This window comes from Podarcis filfolensis, assembly GCF_964270895.1.
Source record: "Podarcis filfolensis genome assembly, chromosome: 3".
Lineage (NCBI taxonomy): Eukaryota > Metazoa > Chordata > Lepidosauria > Squamata > Lacertidae > Podarcis > Podarcis filfolensis.
The window spans coordinates 50,763,549-50,783,355 of NC_139606.1; the positions used below are offsets into that span (position 1 = coordinate 50,763,549).

At 44.8% G+C, this 19,807-nt stretch overlaps 2 protein-coding genes across 5 annotated transcripts in view; one reads left to right on the plus strand and one right to left on the minus strand.

Annotated features, from left to right (window-relative positions):
- The window catches only part of PDSS2 (decaprenyl diphosphate synthase subunit 2), a 76,445-nt gene extending 68,958 nt beyond the window's left edge, over positions 1-7,487 (minus strand). The window contains exon 1 of one of the 2 annotated variants that reach the window (XM_083608413.1): positions 6,413-7,487. In XM_083608413.1, the coding sequence (XP_083464539.1) occupies positions 6,413-6,690 (278 nt within the window). In that variant the 5' untranslated portion in view covers positions 6,691-7,487. The remainder of the gene's footprint in view (positions 1-6,412) is intronic. The other variant, XM_083608414.1, reaches the window with a different exon arrangement.
- Positions 7,488-18,342: 10,855 nt separating this feature from the next.
- The window catches only part of SOBP (sine oculis binding protein homolog), a 139,252-nt gene continuing 137,787 nt past the window's right edge, over positions 18,343-19,807 (plus strand). Inside the window, exon 1 of one of the 3 annotated variants that reach the window (XM_083608300.1) lies at positions 18,343-19,503. In XM_083608300.1, coding sequence (XP_083464426.1) covers positions 19,408-19,503 — 96 coding nt within the window. In that variant the 5' untranslated portion in view covers positions 18,343-19,407. The remainder of the gene's footprint in view (positions 19,504-19,807) is intronic. The other 2 variants (XM_083608302.1, XM_083608301.1) reach the window with 2 other exon arrangements.

A 19,807-nucleotide genomic window follows, 5' to 3' on the forward strand; every position in this document is an offset into this window, starting at 1 on the left:
GCCAGAGGGAAGCGTTTGGAAAAATACACAACTGTCCAACCAATTCACAGCACTGGCAGCAAACATCAGTTGCTGTCCAGTCACAACAGATTCAGGGTGGTCAGGGAGCTTTGTAAACTACTGTATTTTCGCTCTATAAGACGCACCCGACCATAAGATGCACCTAGTTTTTAGAGGAGGAAAACAAGAAAAAAATATTCTGAATCAAATGTTGCTGAAGAGGCTTTGTGTGGCTATCCCTGAAGTACTTAAAAGCTACTTAAATTGCAACATCCAAACCAAGTAGAGTAGGGATGAAGAACCTGTGGCCCTCAAATGTTGTTGGACTACAACTCTTAACCTTCCCTGATCATTGGCCACGTAGAATCATAGAATCATAGAGTTGGAAGAGACCACAAGGGCCATCGAGTCCAACCCCCTGCCAAGCAGGAAACACCATCAAAGCACTCCTGACATATGGTTGTCAAGCCTCTGCTTAAAGACCTCCAAAGAAGGAGAACGTTGGCTGGGACTGATGGGAGCTGGAGCCTAATCCCTGACAGCCACAGATTCACCTTCTGTAAAGTAGAAGGAAGTCATAAACTACTTGTTAATGCAAGTTATGCAGTTTGAGTCACTCTTCAAGTCCTTTGATAGTTTTGCTTCAATATTATGTATTAAATGAAGGTTCTGCTAAAACCTTGTCATTTTTTCTCTGTTGTATTTACCTCTTGTTCTCTCTGCCTTGAACTTAGATGAGTTCTTTTTCTTATCAAAACCCCCAATATTTTAGAAAGCCTGAGTAAGAAGAATTTGGCATTGAATTTTAAAGACTCCCTCCCCTCAATTGAACATGTTATTTTCCTCCCTACCTTGGCGTTATAGCCATCTTACTTTAGAGCCAAGAAGAGTTTTACGAAGGTTTTAATAGAAGGTTTCCTAAAATGTGCCAGTATGTGCCTCCTTTCCAAATCCTTCATAAGTCATTGAACAAACCAAATCTCTGTGTGAACATGAAAAGGTCATTCAAAACACAGAGCTAGCCAAGGACACAAATTTTGAGCAGGCACCACAAAGTAAAACAAATTTAACTGCTAGGAACAGAATATTTCTTCTTTAGAAGTTTATAACCAGGCCAGGGTTGGAGGAGTGAGGAAGTAAGGGAAAAGTCTGAAATACTGAAAGCCACCTCGGTTACAGAAATCCAGTATCTGCCAGCTGTCATAAGTGATTTGCCTGAAACTTTCCATACAGCATAACAGGCAGCATAATAATAATACAACTGCAAAATTTCAAGCAGCTTTGTTAAATTTGGAAAATCTGTGGGGTGAAAGTGGAATACAAGGCTAAATTAGGCTTATTACAGAAGAATTTGCTTCTGCCTTAAAAGCCAAGTAATTTCAGCAATTGGGAATGCCCAAACAAAAGAGTTTCCTGTCTCCAACACTCCAAATTTAAGTCTAGGTTAGCACAGCTATGCATTTGGTGGTCTATTGAAAATGTGGTGATCTTGGGACAGCTGTGAAGTGAAACTGTCTGCCATCAGACTCAGAAGACTAGAGCTATATGGAGATTACCATATTGTCAGTATAGGGGGTGGGGGTGGGAAACTTCTACGATTAAGCCCACTGCAAAGTGGGCTTAAGCCCACTGAAATCAATGTCCTAAGCATATCTAATTCTGTGATGGGCCATACTCCTTAGCACTTTAGTTTATGGGACACTTCCAAGTTTTGAGCAATAATGCTACCTTCAATTTATCTCACTTGAGAAATCTGAAAGTCAATATTACCTATTTCATGGTTGTATTTCAGTTCACACTATTTAAATGACTTAAACAAACTGCAATTACATGAGCTGAAAATAAACACAAAACATATTCTTTTAAATAGCACCATTTCATTTATGTTGTCAGCATAAAATTAAGATAATCTCTTGAAATGTTTTGATGTGGTTTCTAATATATAGCAGTTTTGTTATTCTTGAGTAGTTTTGTATTTTGCTTTTTAAAGCATTAATAACTCATATCTAAGACTTCTAGACTTCTAGACTGTTTTCAATGATGTTTTTAAGCTGTCATATTATAGCATACACTTGTCACATATCCTTTCCTTACATAGGCTGCAGTCAGCATCATGAGGCTTGTGTCAAAGAAGTATCTATAGGACACATGAAAGTCAAACATACCATCCTTTTCACAAAGCAGAGGTTTCTGCCCCTGCCTGTAACTATACTTACTGTGCTTATATTGAAACAGATCTTCTCAAACTATCATTAACTTTCTCTTTGAGTATAAGAAAATTAAAGCTACCCTAACAACTTCTTTTTTGGACCATTTTCTTAAACAATGGATTCAAACTCAAATTTAAACCTCACTGTTAGCTGTCAGTTTTTTGTCTTTTAGCCTATAAACAAAGGTAGATACTGCTGTGCGGACACCGCCTGAGTAAAGCTAATCACAAATTATGATGGCCTCACCAAGCCAAAGGTGTTTCCTTTTTTAAAAAAGCAAAGCTACAGGGTTCCCCAGTTTCAGCAATGGCTCACTGACCAACCTCCTCATGCTTTAAGTTCCCTTTTGCCCATCTTCATGGCCTTGCTGGCTTTGCTATTAGTAAAATGATAGTATGTGACCAAGGCAGCTACTCTGGAATATAAACAGTTTTACCTCAAATTGACAGACTATAAAGTGTTTTGTCAAAAACATTTTATGCACCTGACAATCTCAAGCCCACTAGAACAGAGTATAAGCTCTTAACAATCTACCCGAGTAAATCTCATGCAGAGGTGTCTTTCATCACCTGTGGATTGCAACCCCATGTCTCAACTTGCTTCAATATAAAAGCAATATATGTAAACATCATTCTCTCAAGAGGTACAACAGAGCAATCAGATACTCTGAATTATGGTGGGGTGGGTGGGAGATGCACAATGCTGCTGTCTGGGAAACGGGGAGAGAGGAGGGAAGCACTTAAGATAAAATAAAAATAAAAACAGCAGAAAGAAAAAGAGATGTACATGCCTGCCAGAACTTCTGGAAACACTAGAATCTGGGTCATCAGTCACATATGGAGACAGCCAATGAACTCATGATGGGGCCTTGCGTTACCTCTACCACACACACCACCATATACAAAAATGACACCATCACAGAACCCCCAGTGGCACACTCAGCAGTAGCCCCAGTATAGCAACTCCCCTAGTATCACTATAAGCAGAGATTCAAATTTTCTAGCACACCAAACAAGAGGAAGAAAATCACATACAACACAGCACCTATATAGCTGCATGGTCAGGATGCCTGTAAAGTGCACATGGAGTAGTCAAGCAATGAAGACATCACCTTCAAAACACTTTAATGTTTGTTTCAAGTAAATTGATGGAAAACATCATTAAAGACAAAATTATCAACTGTATACAAGGACACGTCTTGCTAAAGAGAAATCAGCTTAACTTCTACAAAGGTACACCCCGTCTCACTAATCCATTTGAGACTATCAACAAACTTGTGGAAAGGGTCAGCATGTAGACATTGTTTACTTGAAAGCTTTTGATATGGTTCCTTACTGCACACTCCTGAGCAAACACATCAATCACGAGCTAATTGGAAATGTTCTCTTATGGACTGGGAACTGATTAAAGAGCAAGAAGCAGAGAATTCGAGGCATGCAAATACAGTCTTAACTTGGAAAGCTAATGGAATCTGTTCTGGAAGTCCATTCAACTTCCAAAATGTTTGGAAACCAAAACACGGCTTCTGATTGGCTGCAGGAAGCTCCTGCAGCCAATGGGAAGCCATGGAAGCCCCGTCAGACTTTCGGCTTCCAAAAATAGTTCGCAAACGGGAACAGCCACTTCTGCATTTGAGGCGTTCGAGAGCCAAAACGTTCGAGAACTAAGCTGTTCGAAAACCAAGGTACGGCTGTAGTGGGGCCCCAAAGGATCTGTTTTGGGACCAACACTTTTTAATATGTTCATAAAGGATCTAGAATTAGGAGGAGGCAGTGAGGTAGCCAAGTTTGCTGACGACACAAATATAATTTGGGTTGGAGAGATTAAAAACAAAAGATGATCTCTTTAAAGTGGGGAAATGGTCACTAAAATATTAATGAGGTTCAATGTATACAATGTTAAGTGACGTATGATGGAAGAGGAAAGGTTTATCAGTTTTTAAACCAGTATATGGTGTGCATTTTTGCCAGCAGAACAATTCTACCAATGGAATGTTATACTGGCATATTTGTGATGTTCTGCCAGGATTATATGTCATATTGGTGGAATATCTGACAATCTGCATGGCGGTGCATCTGGCAAATTCTATAGCCCTTCAGTCAATGGAACTAAAAAACTAGAAATATTATTCACAATCATTTATAATAGAAAACTTATGCAAATTATAATGACTTTCCTAAATGTGAGAAGGATTCTTGCTAACCTTTAAATATAAGACTAACAATACTGCCTCTGAATTTGATTATTTTAGCTGAAACAGTTCTCATTTGCTCAAATTGGTCTCTCTAGAAAAGTATTAATTATGTCTGGAGATATTCTGAGAACATTACAAAGAAATAGCTTTGAAGAGCTATTAAAGAACAGCAAAAACAAACATATTTACCCTATACTACTTAAATTTCAAGTCTGCTCTCTTAGAAGAGTAGTATTACAATAACTATCAAACTTTTTCACAACTGTTGAAGGATGTTAATAAATCAAACCAATCTCTTCTGAAAAGTATTGTTATCTTGGAAATAGCTATAAAACTACATCACATAATCTTGTATGACTTGTCCAAGACCATAATAACCATTGTAATGAAATGAAAACAGCAGACCAGAGTATCAAGCGATGTTCCTATAAATAACCAGTTTTTACAGTCAGCACCAGAAACACCAAAGGAAATTCACTGTGATGATCAGCCAATTAAACAAGCAGGAGGGTCCAAATCCCTAATCTGTTGTGCCAGACAGCATGTGGATGCAGTGGAGATGTCAGCAGGGCAACCCTGTCAATGAGAAGCATCCCAATGTGCCTACCCAAACACTGGTCGGCCGAAGCTACTGCTAGCTGTATCTCTGCTGGCAACTGCCAGTGGGAAACCCAGAAAATAAGGTGTTTTCAGCACTGGGACATGATCCAGGGGATCCTGAGTCTGTCCTGTTACTATTTTGTGATGGCAGTGGGCTTGAGCCAAACATCTTCCCCTGGAAGCCTCTTTAGTCTGAGAACTGGTGCAGTGAATTGATATTTTTCCTTGACCCCCACCCCCTAACCTTTTACTTGACCAGCATGAGTGGCAGGGCCATGGATGAGGTGATGGTGATACTTCAAGAAGCCCTATTGCTTCCAGCCTAGGGTTTGGATTGCCCTCATAGCTGTTTTATCAACCACCTGTCAATTGATGAAGTTTAAATAAATCTGCATACTACAAAAATCTCCAACACAAGTAGCTTCTTAAGAAGTTGAAGGAATAAACAAAAGCCATCAGTCAATGTCAAAGAGAATGCCTTTAAATGTTTGCTTCCCATGAAGTATTACAGCAGAGCTTTCCAACTATGTGTTGCGACACGTTAAGTGTGTCAACTGCAGTGTGTAGGTGTGTTGCACGAACACTCCTTGTGCTTCTTTCAGGGCTAAAAAGGGGTTAGTTTAACCTCTGGTTTGCTGAGTTACTGTGTCATGAGTTACTGTGTCATGTCATGTCTACAAAGTGTGTCACTAACATGAAAAGTTTTGAAAGCTCTGTATTACAGTAACAAACAATAACCAAGATAGTCTCCTTCACCACTAAGGTCCTTAATTTATAGTCCCTACCAGTTAAAAATGGCCCTCATTAAATGATTTCACTTGGTGCTCATTAGCTAAAAAAGAATTTCATATGGAGTTTCTTGAAAAAACTATATTCCCATGAGCCCTCTGCACAAAAACCAGGAACATTCCTATCTTTAAGTGAGTGTTCATATCTTGGCCTAAAACAACTCTCTTCATCAAACTTCATTTTCATGTAGAAAGTCCCCATTTCGATTCTTGCCATCTTTGGATTTCTTTTCTTCTTAATAGTTTTTTATTGGTTTGTTCTGAAATATCAACAATATCAACAACAAACAATTCAAACTAAATATGTTCGCCATTTAACATAAAGCCGCCTCTGGTTTTGTTGTTTTAAAGAAAGGCTTCAGGAAGCAGGGCTGCATAACCTAATCAGACAATGCTGACGGACCAATGGTCTGACTCTACGCCAGGCAGCACCATACGGGTCAATGAAGAGAATCCTGGGGTTTCGCAGCACCGGAAGAAGCGCTGTGATAGGAAACGTGACTGGGCAATTGAAGCCAGTAAGAGTAAGTATGCCTCCCATTTACCTCGCTTGCAGGAGTGGACGGTTGTGTAGGAGAAAGTAACAGCCCAATGCTTCAGAGGCCCCGAGGGGAGCTTACCTGGCCGTGTTGAGCAACGGGTGCCTGGTCCCCACCAGTTTGCGCACCTGCATGGCGATGTTGCTCAGCTCGTCGCTCAAGAGGCAGCGGAGGCTCAGGAAGGAGGTCGGGTAGCCCACGATCTTCTCGGCTTCGGAGACCACTTTGCTCCAGTGGGAAGCGGACGAGGGAGAGCCGGAGAAGAGGCACCGCCGCTGCCTCCCCTCCGCTCCCAACTGCGGGAGGCTCCTCCGCAAACAGCCTCGAGCCAACGGCAGCAGAAACGCGGAGCGCAGCATCTCGGCTCCCCTTCGGGACGCCTCTTTCGGAGGAGCCCAAGGCAACCACACGGGCCCTTCCCCGACTGCCCCGAGCTCTTGCCTCCCGCGAACTCCGGGGCGGGACCCGCCGCAGCTGCTCCCTCCCCTCGGTCCAGGCCGCGCAACTCCCGGCTAAGGGCCTGCGCCTCCCTCCCGTCCCATGAGGCGCCTCGCAACGGTTCAAACGCCGCGCGCGCTCCGCATCCCTCTCCCAGGCGCTTCCTTTTCTACCTCACGGTAGAAAAGCCGAAAACACTACTTTTCTTTCTTCCGGTTCTGTTTTGGCAAAACCCTCTGAATCCGGTGGCTGGAAAGGAGCTCGGCAACCCCTCTAAGTAGCTTCCCCGGCACAGAGCCCACAAGCCGCTTTCATGGAGGCAGCCATCTTAAGTGTCGTAAAAGAAAGGCTGGGAAGATGCGGGCCTCGTTGCTTTTGGGCTGCTTCTTTGCTTTGCGGCATTGGCTGCCGGGAGGGAGGGGCAGTACCTGGAGGGAGCGGAGGAGCAGAGTTGTTAGGGCAACGCGGAAGACGGGAAAGGCGCGGGCGAGCCGCTTCCTTGCTTTTCCAACACGCTTCCAAATGCAGCGTGAAAAAATTCACGAGTCCCAAGCCATCATAATAATAGTAATAATTTATTATTTATACATCGCCCATCTGGCTGGGTTTCTCCAGCCACTCTGGGCGGCTTCCAACAGAATATTAAAATACAATAGTCTATTAAACATTAAAAGCTTCCCTAAACAGGGCTGCCTTCAGGGCTGCAGCCAGAGAGACTGCGGAGGTCCAGCGACACCAGAGCTAACCTAACCGAATCACACGTGACTAGATTCGCAGGAACCACAATCAGATACCCACTCGGCCATGAATGTTATACAGGAAAAATGACCCAAAATTCCATCTAGTAAGTAAAAAAAAAAAAAGTTAGTCATGTGACTAGATGGTAGCGACACAATGCAACTTAAAATGTGCCCAGAAACCACATCTGCATACCTGTTCGAGGCCGTTCTGAGCTTGCCAAACAAATCAGATTTACCAGTCGCATGAAACAGATGGGATTGATGCAGTCTAGCCACAAAAAGTTCACAGAAAACCTGTTCCGATACTTGATCCAGACCATATACAGTAATTTGGAAAAGTGACCCAGAACACCAACTTCTGAACCAAATTCACCCATCATACATGAGTAGATGGGATCCATGCCATAAGGCACAAAATATCCACAGAATCCACATTCTGGAACCCATTCCAGGCAATAAATATCATTAAACAACAGCCCATAACATGAACTCCTGAACAATCCAGATAAATGATTTGTACAACTCACAATGGGCAATACGGAAATGGTGCAGCAACAAATCTTTCACAGAAACCATACTCCAATACCAATTTCAGGAAAGGAATAGTATCATAAAAAATGGCCCAGAACATCAATTTCTAACTTATCCAAACAAACTAAATTCACTAGTCCTATTGGACTTAGTAAGCATGATGGAATATGCCACAAAACCCACACAGAAACCACATTACAATCCCCATTCTGTGCAATAATAGATTTTTTTAATTTTAAAAAAATACGTTGACAAAAATGTCTGAGCTATCCAAATGATCGAAAGAAAAAAAATCTAACTGGACCAGATGAGAATGATGCAGTAAGCCACAAAACATTGGCAGAAACCAGATTCAGGAGCCTATTCTAGGCTAAAAGGCTTATTCCAGGAAAACAGCCCAAAATGCTAACTTCCAAGTTAGAGAAAACTTCAGTAGAAACCATGTTCCAATGCTAATTCAGGGCAATAACTCAGGTGTTTTGTTATTTAATTTTGTTTTACACAACTTTTAGAAGACATTAGAAGGCAGCCCTGTATTGGGAGGTTTTTAACATTTGATGTTTTTAATTATGTTTTTAGATATGCTGTAAGCCACCCAGAAGGGACGTGGGTGGTGCTGTGGGTTAAACCACAGAGCCTAGGACTTGCTGATCAGAAGGTCGGCGGTTCGAATCCCTGTGACGGGGTGAGCTCCCGTTGCTCTGTCCCTGCTCCTGCCAACCTAGCAGTTCGAAAGCACAAAGTGTAAGTAGACCTCCTGTTTACCTCCGGCGGGAAGGTAAACGGGGTTTCCGTGTGCTGCTCTGGTTTGCCAGAAGCGGCTTAGTCATGCTGGCCACATGACCAGGAAGCTGTACGCCGGCTCCCTCGGCCAATAAAGCGAGATGAGCACCGCAAACCCAGAGTTGGCCACGGCTGGACCTAATGGTCAGGGGTCCCTTTACCTTTACGCCACCCAGAGTGGCTGGGGAAACCCAGAGAGGGGTATAAATAATTAAACCAAGAGTTTTTTCCCAGCTGGAACTCACCAGAACTGCGTTCTGGTACCTCTTTGGTGAATTCTGGAACCTCTTTGGTGAGTTCTGGCACCTCTGTAGCGTTTTGGCACAGGGACACATCACTCAGAGCTGTATAACAGAGGCTGCAGGTGGCACGGCGCTCTGTGTTGCACAATGGAGTCTATGGGTAGCACCTTGGGTGGGTGCTCCTCCGGCACCTCTTTTTCTAGAAAAAAAAGCCCTGATGATGATGATGATGATTAAAGAACAGGTTGGAATATACATACATACACTAGTCATACATTGCTAGGTGGGGTTGAAACAATTGTTGTTCACATCTGTCTGTCTTGAAAGAACAATGAAATGCAACTTGCGGGGTGAATTCAAATCACAATTTTGCTGCATTAGCAGCACCAATGTGACCTGTCCAGGGCGCAAGCCTGGGCAGTGTGTATGGAGGGCCCAGACTGCCCAGATGACAAGAGCCCCTCTCTCAGCCTCCCTGATGTGGTCCAAAGGAAAGCAGAGCCATTCTTTGGGCACCAGTTTGGCTACAGGAGTTGCCGGAAGGAGGCATACAAGATGCCATCCAGTCTCCAGTCTGGATTTGTGTAGGGTTTACTCTTTATCTTTTTCTTCTCCTGATGATGCCCCACATCTTCAGATTTTTCCTCAGGATTACCTCCTAAAGCCTTTCTCACAAATAAGTATAGCCACAAGGCAGTGGAGGTTTAGGATCAGAGTTTTCCTTCTCCTAGATTGGCTACCTTCTCAAGTTGACGGGCCCCATCTGCCCCTCATTTCCCTCTACAGCACATGCAGAAACCGCCTTCTTTTCGGTTAGGGTGCCACTGAAATTTGAGACCCAAAAGTCCACCACTGCCCTTCTCTGTCCTCAATCCAGGCAAGCAAAAGGCATTATCAGAGTTCAAGGACACATTCCAGCCAGCCAAAAACACTTGGGATACAAAGCAAGACAAGTGAGAAGTGTGGCCTGGGAAGAGAGCTCTGAGGACTAGATAGGCCTGGAAGGTCACATTTGGCCCCTAGGCCTGAGGTTTCCCACCATTGATATACACATAAGCACAATAAATAATTATTTACAAAAATATCTTATTTAGTCATCTTCAGTACAGCCTGATCCAAATATCCATAATACTGGCTCGGCCTGGGATCACCGTGCAGGTGTTGATTCAGCACTCCATAGAGGTAGGTAGGATACCAACTTATCCTTCTAGTCATGTCCTTGTATTGGGGAGCTGGAAAGACCTTATCCAAGATTTCATGGTGAATAAATAGGGGTGGAAGGAAGAACAAGCAATATCACAACAGCAAAGGGGAAAAACTTAGCTCAATATTCCCAGAAAACATGAAGCATGCATATATAAGACCAACTAGAAGGTAGTAATTCTTAGGCCATTTCCTTTTTAATCAATTTTATTCCATTAATAGCAATATTTCTTTTCTAAAACTCATACAATTAATTCAATAAGAGTTCTTGTGACAGTCTTAGATATAACACATATAATTTTACACTTGGGGGGGGGTGTTAAGACAGCTAGTTGGTAAATGTCCTGACTCCCACACTCAGTCACAGTACTCAGACTCTGGACTCGATTATTCCCAAAGGCTTTATTCCAGAAGTCAGTACACGGTTAAAACATAGATCAGGTTACAGGCTACACAGTTCATAAGTTCAAAAGCAGAGCTGTAAGATATATGGCTAGGCACAAACTAAGAAGTCGTCCTAACACCTGAAATGCACCCTGGCTTTTTTTTTTTAAGAACGTGGTGGCCAGTCTTTTGTGCTGTTCTCATCTCAAGCAATGGGATTGGGCAAGCAAGCAGGAACTCCTGCAGGTGTGGTGGTGCTTGGACTGGTGCACCCAACAGTGTATCCTTGGGAACGGACCCTGGGCTGTCTGGGCCAGCTCACTCTCCGACTCAGGCTCAAATGGCTCCATGGTTACCTGAGCGACCTTGTTGACAGGAGGTGGGATGGAGTCTTGATCAGGTGAAGCTGCTTCCTCTGCTGTGACATCCAGAAATGGTGGGGCAGCTATGGCTCCAATAAACTCCTTGGTCCCTACCCTTCATCAGACTAAGTGATTTCATCCCAATCCTTCGGTCCCTTCAAACAGGATTTTTCCATGGGATTCATGACAATAAATGACTGAATTATTTCATGTTCAAGTTGAACTCCTTTAAGAGTACAGCTCTTATTAAAGTATAGACTCACTGAAAATAAAGGTAAAGGTAAAGGACCCCTGACAGTTAAGTCCAGTCGCGAACGACTCTGGGGTTGCGGCACTCATCTTGCTTTACTGGCCGAGGGAGCCGACGTTTGTCCGCAGACAGTTTTTCTGGGTCATGTGGCCAGCATGACTAAGCTGCTTCTGGTGAAACCAGAGCAGCACACGGAAGTGCCGTTTACCTTCCCGCCGGAGCAGTACCTATTTATCTATTTGCACTTTGACGTGCTTTCGAACTGCTAGGTTGGCAGGAGCTGGGAGCAACAGGAGCTCACTCCTCTCGAGGATTCGAGCCGCCAACCTACTGATCGGCAAGCCCTAGACTCAGTGGTTTAGACCACAGTGCCACCCGCATCCCCCCATCACTGAAAATAGTAGTACTAATTTGTAGCAAGTGGTCTGGATAATGCAACCAACAGTGTGATGCTAACCCCCTCTACTTAAAACGATGTCCTGTTGAAATAAAGCAGCTTAAATGTATACACAGGGTTTGTTTCCAAATGGCAGTGTTCTTTTAAAGTGGATTTTGGCCCAAAGCAGTTGCAGTACTTTTCAAAATGCCCCTTTGTACTGCACAGTAATCCCACTCCACAGACATAATAAAATGGCTCAAATAATATTTAAATGAAGGGCTGGGATTCAACTTTAGATATGCCCTAAGAGGCATGGGCATACCAATGGAATTTTCTTCCAGCAACAGAAAATGTAATTTAAAAATGCTTTGGAAAATCCCCTCAGTTTCCAAGTGTCTTGTCATGCAGTATGGAAAGACTGTTACAAAAAAGGCCCATGGTTTCAAAGGCCTATACTTTGGAGGACTACAAAAATAGCTGCGCCTGTTGATCTCGGGATCCCAATCAAGACTGCAGCTGCAACTATTATTTATTTAATTATTTGCTTGAATCACTTGTGTGCTCCTAATATTGAAAAGCAAGTATCTAATACAGTGGAACCTCGGGTTACATACGCTTCAGGTTACATACGCTTCAGGTTACAGACTCCGCTAACCCAGAAATATTACCTCAGGTTAAGAACTTTGCTTCAGGATGAGAACAGAATTTGTGCTTCGGTGGCATGGCAGCAGCAGGAGGCCCCATTAGCTAAAGTGGTGCTTCAGGTTAAGAACAGTTTCAGGTTAAGAACGGACCTCCAGAACAAAGTAAGTACTTAACCCAAGGTACCACTGTAATTAATTTCTCCCATTGATTTCAACAGAACTTAAATGCAACTAACTTTTTGTGTATTTGCTGTGGATACATGACTTGTCCATCTCCAGGCACTGCAATTGTATGCAAGAGATTCCCATACTACGGGGTTAATGTTGCCAGCCTTCATGCCACGTTTGCAGACATCTTTGTAACACACAGTTGGTCTGCCAACAGGCCTAATGCCTGATCATGTCATATCAGATTCTGAACTATTTAAGACCTAGGAGTGCTTTGTTATTCACTACAACAGAAGTATAACAGTCTTTTAAAAGAAAGGTTGTACATATGACTTTTGGGAATCACACGATTAATTAACCACAGAGCCTAGGGCTTGCCGATCAGAAGGTTGGCGGTTCGAATACCCACCACGGGGTGAGCTCCTGTTGTTTGGTCCCAGCTCCTGCCCACCTAGCAGTTCAAAAGTACGTCAAAGTGCAAGTTATAAAAAGGTACCACTCCAGCGAGAAGGTAAACGGCATTTCCATGCGCTGCTCTGGTTCGCCAGAAGCGGCTTAGTCATGCTGGCCACATGACCTGGAAGCTGTCTGCAGACAAACGCCAGCTCCCTTGGCCTATAGAGCGAGATGAGCGCGCAACCCCAGAGTCGTTCGCGACTGGACCTAATGGTCAGGGGTACCTTTACCTTTATCAACAACAGTAAGACCCCAAACCCCCAAAAATGTTGCAGGGTATTCTCACCTGCTAACTGGAACCGTAGCCTTGTGGTACTGCTCAAAGCTCTTTGTGGATCAAGGAGGAGTTTCAGAAGCTGAGATAAATGGCAGTTTACCCCTCCCTGCTCCCCTGGCCTTCCCCTTCTATGCAGTACAGCACCAGGGAGTTGCCAATTCCAAACCTGCATTTTATAGCTATATAAGGGGGTTATAGACATTGAGAAAACATCTCAACTCTATTTGTCCCCTTCCAATATAATTACTCTAACATGTAAGGTCTTCAAGCAGGCCAATTCCTTCTTCTCCCGATCTCTGTTATAGATTAACATAGCCTACCTGACTTCAGGTTTCTTGGGACCACCATAGCATCAACTGACAAGTGCATAATTCCAGGCACTTTGCTGTGTGTCCCCCCTCCTTTTAATCCACAAACTTAGGTATTTTTTTGTACAGAGGGCATCCCCTGAGTTTATACTTTATTTTTGGGTGGTCCTATTTCACTTTCAGTTCATTGTGCAAGGATTGGCCTTATGCAAAGAGAGAGACTATGCTTGTCACTGAGTTAAAGGGTTAAGAAAATGAGGAACAAAAGAAAGGAGCTGTTTGTGTGTATTGGCTTATCCTATGGACAAGCTGCCACCATGTGGTTTGTCTCCTTGCTGCCACAGAAAACATCCTGTTGCTTGTTTCTGTTGGTGTGAAGAAAACCACCTAATAGAAGAGTCACTATGGCAGGCCATTGCACTTGAACAGTTCACCATGTGGAACAGCTGCTATGCAAAGGTATTTCAAGAAGCCATCATGCATTGTGGTGCTTGTTTCATATGAAGCGGGCCTCACTGTAATGGAGGTTCCAAGGACAGTTCCTGAGGAGGTTGCAAGACCATTAAAATCAGTGGGAAATTCAAAAGAGCCAGGCTTTGAAAAGGAGCTGAAAGCAAGAAAACAAGTTTGTGACCTCCAAACCAAGAGAGAGGCTCTGTACATTTCAGAAATGCTTGGAAAGGAAAACCAGGAGTTTCTTGACAATTTAGCATGAGAGGGTTAAAGCTGAACCTATTGAAATATAAACTGAGATAGGTTTATAGCCACGCATATCTTTTTTTCTGTCTAGCACAGTATATTAAAAACCCACAGGCACAGTGACATGCTTGCATGTATTAAAAAAACCCCTCAGTGATTCATTATCATTTTTTGTGGGGTTTGGCACAAGAGCGAAATTACTGTTCTCCCCTTCTACCCAAAATAAAAGCCAACTGAGTCAGAAACCTGTTAAGCTGGAACACTTGATTTTAAGGCTATGTAGTCCTAAACACCTGCTATTCACATACACTCTCCTCACTATGGAGAAGGCTGTAAGAATTCTGCCACAGATCCACACTCTACACTCGACTAGACATGTTTAATTTCCAAAATGTTACAAATACATTCCAAATGTCTCTTTTATGATTTATTTTTAGAGCATAAGCCCACCCACACTTGTGTTTCATGTATGGACAGCTACAATTCTAAGAGGAAGGTTTATGGATTCTAATTTGTGTAATTGGCTTGTTGATGAAGCAAAAAGTTATTGCAAAAACATAGTGTTTACTGTTTGATTCAGCATAAAATTGACAACACATTAAAGCCAATTGCAAAATTCCCACATATTTTTAATAGGGTTGGAGTACAATTCTAGGCTCAGATTTCAAGCAACTCACTTGGACATAAGTTTGATTTGAATCAAAATCACACATATTCAAATAAATTTGCTTGCTACTAGGTACTATTGTTTCAAAGCTTCTTTGGTGAGGGAGAGCTTACATACCGTAATTCAAAGCCCAGCGCTTTTTGCTATAGTTGTAATTGTTTTCCTCCTGTGAGAAGAAAGTGAAGTGAAGCCCACACCATTGGTTCTGCTGAGAGACCAGCTGCTTTCAACGTCTCTCCCTGAACCGTTTCCATTCCAGCTGTTATGAGACGTTTGCCACTTTAAGAATTGGTGTCTTACTTTGCCTTACTTTGTATTGTTATTATATTATTTACCTATACCCCACTTTGCTTTCCTTTTCCCTTCCCATTATTTTCTTTTCCTTTCATGCGGTTTATTTTAGAATGTAAACTGAGGATAGGGACGCCTATATATATATATATAGTCTTTCTGGCTGATGAATGGTGTAAAAATACTAGACAATTGCTTGATTACACTAAGGCTGTGTTTTTCAAGTAAGGTTGCAGGCCTATAGTATAGTACACACTTACCTAAGAGTAAGCTCTATGGAACTCAACAGGGCTTCTAATAAGACACATATAGGATTGCACTGTAAATTACCGTATTTTTTGCCCTATAGGACGCACTTTCCCCCCTCCAAAAATGAAGGGGAAATGTGTGTGCGTCCTATGGGGCGAATGCAGGCTTTCGCTGAAGCCTGGAGAGCGAGAGGGGTCGGTGCGCACTGACCCCTCTCGCTCTCCAGGCTTCAGGAAGCTATCCGCAAGCCGTAGGAGAGCTGCGCGACTTCACACAGGTCTCCCATGGCTTGCGGAGAGCTGCCTGCACCCCGAAGCCTGGGGCGCGCTGAGCTCAGCACCCCCCCGGCTTCGGGCTTCGTGTGGCTCTCCGCAAGGCTTGCGGATAGCAGCCTGTTCTGGGGGCTGGGGTCGGGGGAAGCTTGGGCTTCCCCCGCCCCAGCCCCATGCCTGGGGGGGGGAAATAATTTTTTTTCTTTATTTCCCCCCAAAAAAACTAGGTGCACCCTATGGGGTGAAAAATACGGTACTATGAACCAGTGTTCAGGTGGGTGAGGATTGTGAACCCTGAATGCAAGTTCTACTTCTACTGTAGGCTTATTACGTGGACCTGGACAATACCCTATTTATTGCCCAGCCTCATATTTGTACTAGGGTCAAAATGCAATAAAGATGAGGCTGTTGAGAGCTCCTGCAATGTAATGGCTAAGAACACAAGAAAAGTCTGCTTGATCAGGCCAAAGCTCCATCTAATCCAGCATCCTGTTCTCACAGTTCAAAAAACTTGAACCAGGAATCTCATAGTACAGATATCACCTCTGTCATGAACTGAGTAGGTGGTTGCCCCATACAATCTACTGTCCCACCACTCTGTTATAGAGATAATAACAGTGACCTGTATCACTGGTGGATTTTTCTGTGGGGTGAAGGCAGTAAGGATTATAGTGGACAATATGAAATGCTCTAAAATACAATTTCTCATTGCTACTATTAAAATGGCTGTAAAACATTTTACAGATTAAAAGCTGAATACAACGATTAACTGAGTGTCACTGGCAATCTCCCTGCACATTTGGAAACAAGTTACATTGCAGTCTATGGAACTCGCTTGTTTGCTTTTCAGACCAGCAGGGATTTAAGGCTGTTCTCAGATGAATCCCGCTCTCCCCATCCAACTTTCAGAGTACATCCTAGCAAATTCCACTGGACTTCAGTGAGATTCTCTGGAATAAGAGATTTGATGCCTTCTGCCATAAATGTCTTTCAGAACTCTATTTTTGCTGAAGTACTTCTACCTTGCTGTCTTAGCAGAGTCAAATGTGGCACATTCTAGTCAGGAATCCAGCAAAAAACCCTTCTTTTTTTAGCTCATGTCTAAACTTAAACAGAAATGCAAATCAGACATTGTAAGGTATAAAACGAACTTAGCTAGATTTGACAGGCGAAAGGGGGTTGTTGTTGTTTTTTAAAAGAGAGCCTCTTCATAGCTACACTGAACACATTCTGTCTTTAATTTTTTTGAAGTTTTTTTATTTAAGAAAAAAGGGATATAATTTTAAGCTCAGCTGCAGTCATAATGACAAATTCCTTCACAATTACAATTTTGACTAATGGAACAATGGACACCCCCATATTGTATTGTATCAGGTAATTATGAACTGCCAAAGTGTAGGAAAGCACGAACCGGGAATAATCAAGGTATCCCCCTTCACTGTGTGCAATAATTCAGAGCTTCGTTTTGCAAGTTCACCCTATCATCAGCACCACACATCACCCCCCACCTTCCTCTCCACGCTTATAAAGACGGAAACAAAATAGATGTAAGCAAAGCCTTTTAAAATGACAGAGTGAGTCTGCTTCGGGGGGGGGGGAGTTACCTAGATCTATAGAAGATCAAAACGTGCGACGTGAGGAAGGGGAAAGAGGGAAGGGGGCGCTGCTAATGGAGTGGGTATTTAATTTCCAGGTTACTTTCCAAACTAACGACTGGGACCAGTTAGCCCTGCCTTTGTAGAACGATTGGGGGCAAAGCCGAATTATGTGGGGGCTGCTTTCAAGCTAGCGGTGGGAAGGAGGTAATGATGTTTATGAGACAAAGGACTGTCCACACAGAAGAGAAAGAGGATGCATTTACCGTGTCTGTGATAGTTATGACTTCTTCTTCATCATCAATTTATTATCAGGCACGGATAGGTGTGACCCCTGGTTTCGGACACGTGCTTCTGACGGGGGGGGGTCTGGTTGTGGTGAGAGCGGTGGGGCAGGCAAAGGCACGCTGCCTTATCATTCAAGAACACGCTCTCGACCTGACTGTGTTGGCACTGGAGGGAAGGGGCTCTGGGCCAAAGCCTTGATGGCTCGCATTAATCCCTAGGAAGGAACGGCGGGGGGTGGGGCGAGCCCAGCCCTCCTCTTGCTTCTGGGACAAACGGCCCTTTTCCTGAGGACTAGTGCCTTTTTCTTCTCTTTTTTGGAAGGGCCGTTCCCAGCCTGGGCGTGCGTAAGCCTTCCTCCCGCCAAAACCACGCACAACAAAAGCCTCTCCTTCTGCGCGAATGCCTCTGCTTCTCGGATGCTAGCGCGGCTTCTGCTGCTCAGCCCCTCGCCAACAGCCGCCCACCCATGGAAACGTCAAACTCCGCCCCAGCGGGAGTGCTTTCAGGGCGACGACAGATGCGTTGCTCTCCGAGTGGCGTGGGCAGGCAGCTTCTCTGCGCGACGTCTTTTTATTTTATTTTATTGGTGATGGGTGTATTTCTTCTTCATCATCACCGTCTTCCCTAAAGGTGAAATCGCGCTGCAGAGAGAGAGACGCAGGCGGGCGGGCAGCCGGGCAGCCGGCCAAGCCAGTATCGCGCGCGCAGCATCCTCCATCCATCCTGGCCGCTTGCTCCGGGGCCGCTGGCTGGCGGGCGCGCGCCCCTACTTCTCTCTCTCTCTCTCTCTCCTTCACACACACACACAAACACACAATTTCTCAGTCCGCTCCCACAGAAACAATCCTGCTCCTGCCACCCATTGGCTCGCTCCCCAACCGAAGGCAACCCTCATTTCCAATTATCTCCCCTCAAACACACACGGTCTGAGGAGGACACAGCCTTGCACGCACACACGCGTTGTGTTGTGCATCTCTCTATGAGGGGACCGAGGGCGTTAAAAAACCCATTCGCTCGTCGTCTTTACAGAAGCCCTGCTGCTGCCCCGGCCACTTTGTTTTGTCACAATGTTTGCGGCGGCGGCGGCGGTGGGCAAGAGCGTGTAACCGAAGACGGTGTCTGTCTGTCTTGTCTGTGCGTGTGGGGAAGCGTTGTGCGTTTGACGCGGGGTAGCGGGAGAGAACAGAGACGGAGCGCCTTGGTGTGTTTTCCGCCATGGACGACCGTCCCCGCGGGGGAGGAGGATGACAACTGAAGCATAAGAAGTCTCCCCCCCCCCTTTGAATTTGAGCCTGAGCAGCAGCAGGAGAAGAAGAAGAAGAGGCGGAGGATTTGGTGACAGTAGAAGCCCCGCCCGCTGCCTGGGCAGGGGGGCCGTCCTGCTTGCTTGCTTGCCTCCCCCCCCCATCTCCCTCAGAAGAAGCTGGCCGGGCTCCTTTCTTTCTCTTTCCTCTCTCCCCGCACCCCTCCTTCCCTCTCGCATTCACACACCGCACACGCACGCCGAGCGAGCGAGCCTCTCTTCGCGCTCCCTTCATGCAGGCGAAGAGCGAGGCAGAAGATGGCTGACTCGCCGGCGCGACCCACACAGCCCAGCCTGCCCGCCCGCATCCCCGAGCCGCCCAGCGGAGAGCCGCTTTCTCCTCTTGACACTCGCTGACGCCTTCGCCCAGCGCTGAAAGCCGCCGCCGCCGCTGCCGCCGCCCCCCTCCTCCTTGGTTCCCGCCGCCGCCGGCCACCATCCTCCCTCCCCTCCCTCTCCCTCTCGACAACCTTCCCCCTCTCCCTCCCCACCAACCCAAATAATACCAGCAGCCATTTCATCTCCGCCAAAGTAGATACACACAAAAATGGCAGAAATGGAGAAAGAAGGGAGACCTCCGGAAAATAAAAGGAGCAGGAAACCGGCTCACCCCGTGAAAAGGGAAATCAATGAAGAGATGAAGGTATGTGCGCGCGCCCTTCCTGCCTTCCTTCCTTCGCTCTCTCTTTCTGTGTGTCTCTCCTTCTCTCTCTCTCCTTCTCTCTCTCTCAGATGAGAAAAGGGAAAAGGGAGAGATGGGGGAGGCTCCTCGCAAACACCCCTCCCGCCCCCCGTGCGTGGAGATGCCATATAAATAAGGGATTTCTCGGGTTTTTGTTTTCTGGTTTGGAAATAAGAATAATACGAATAGAAAAACAACACATCGCCGGCACGAAATGCAAGTCTCAACTCTTTCTCCTGAAATGCAAACAGAGACCACTTCACAC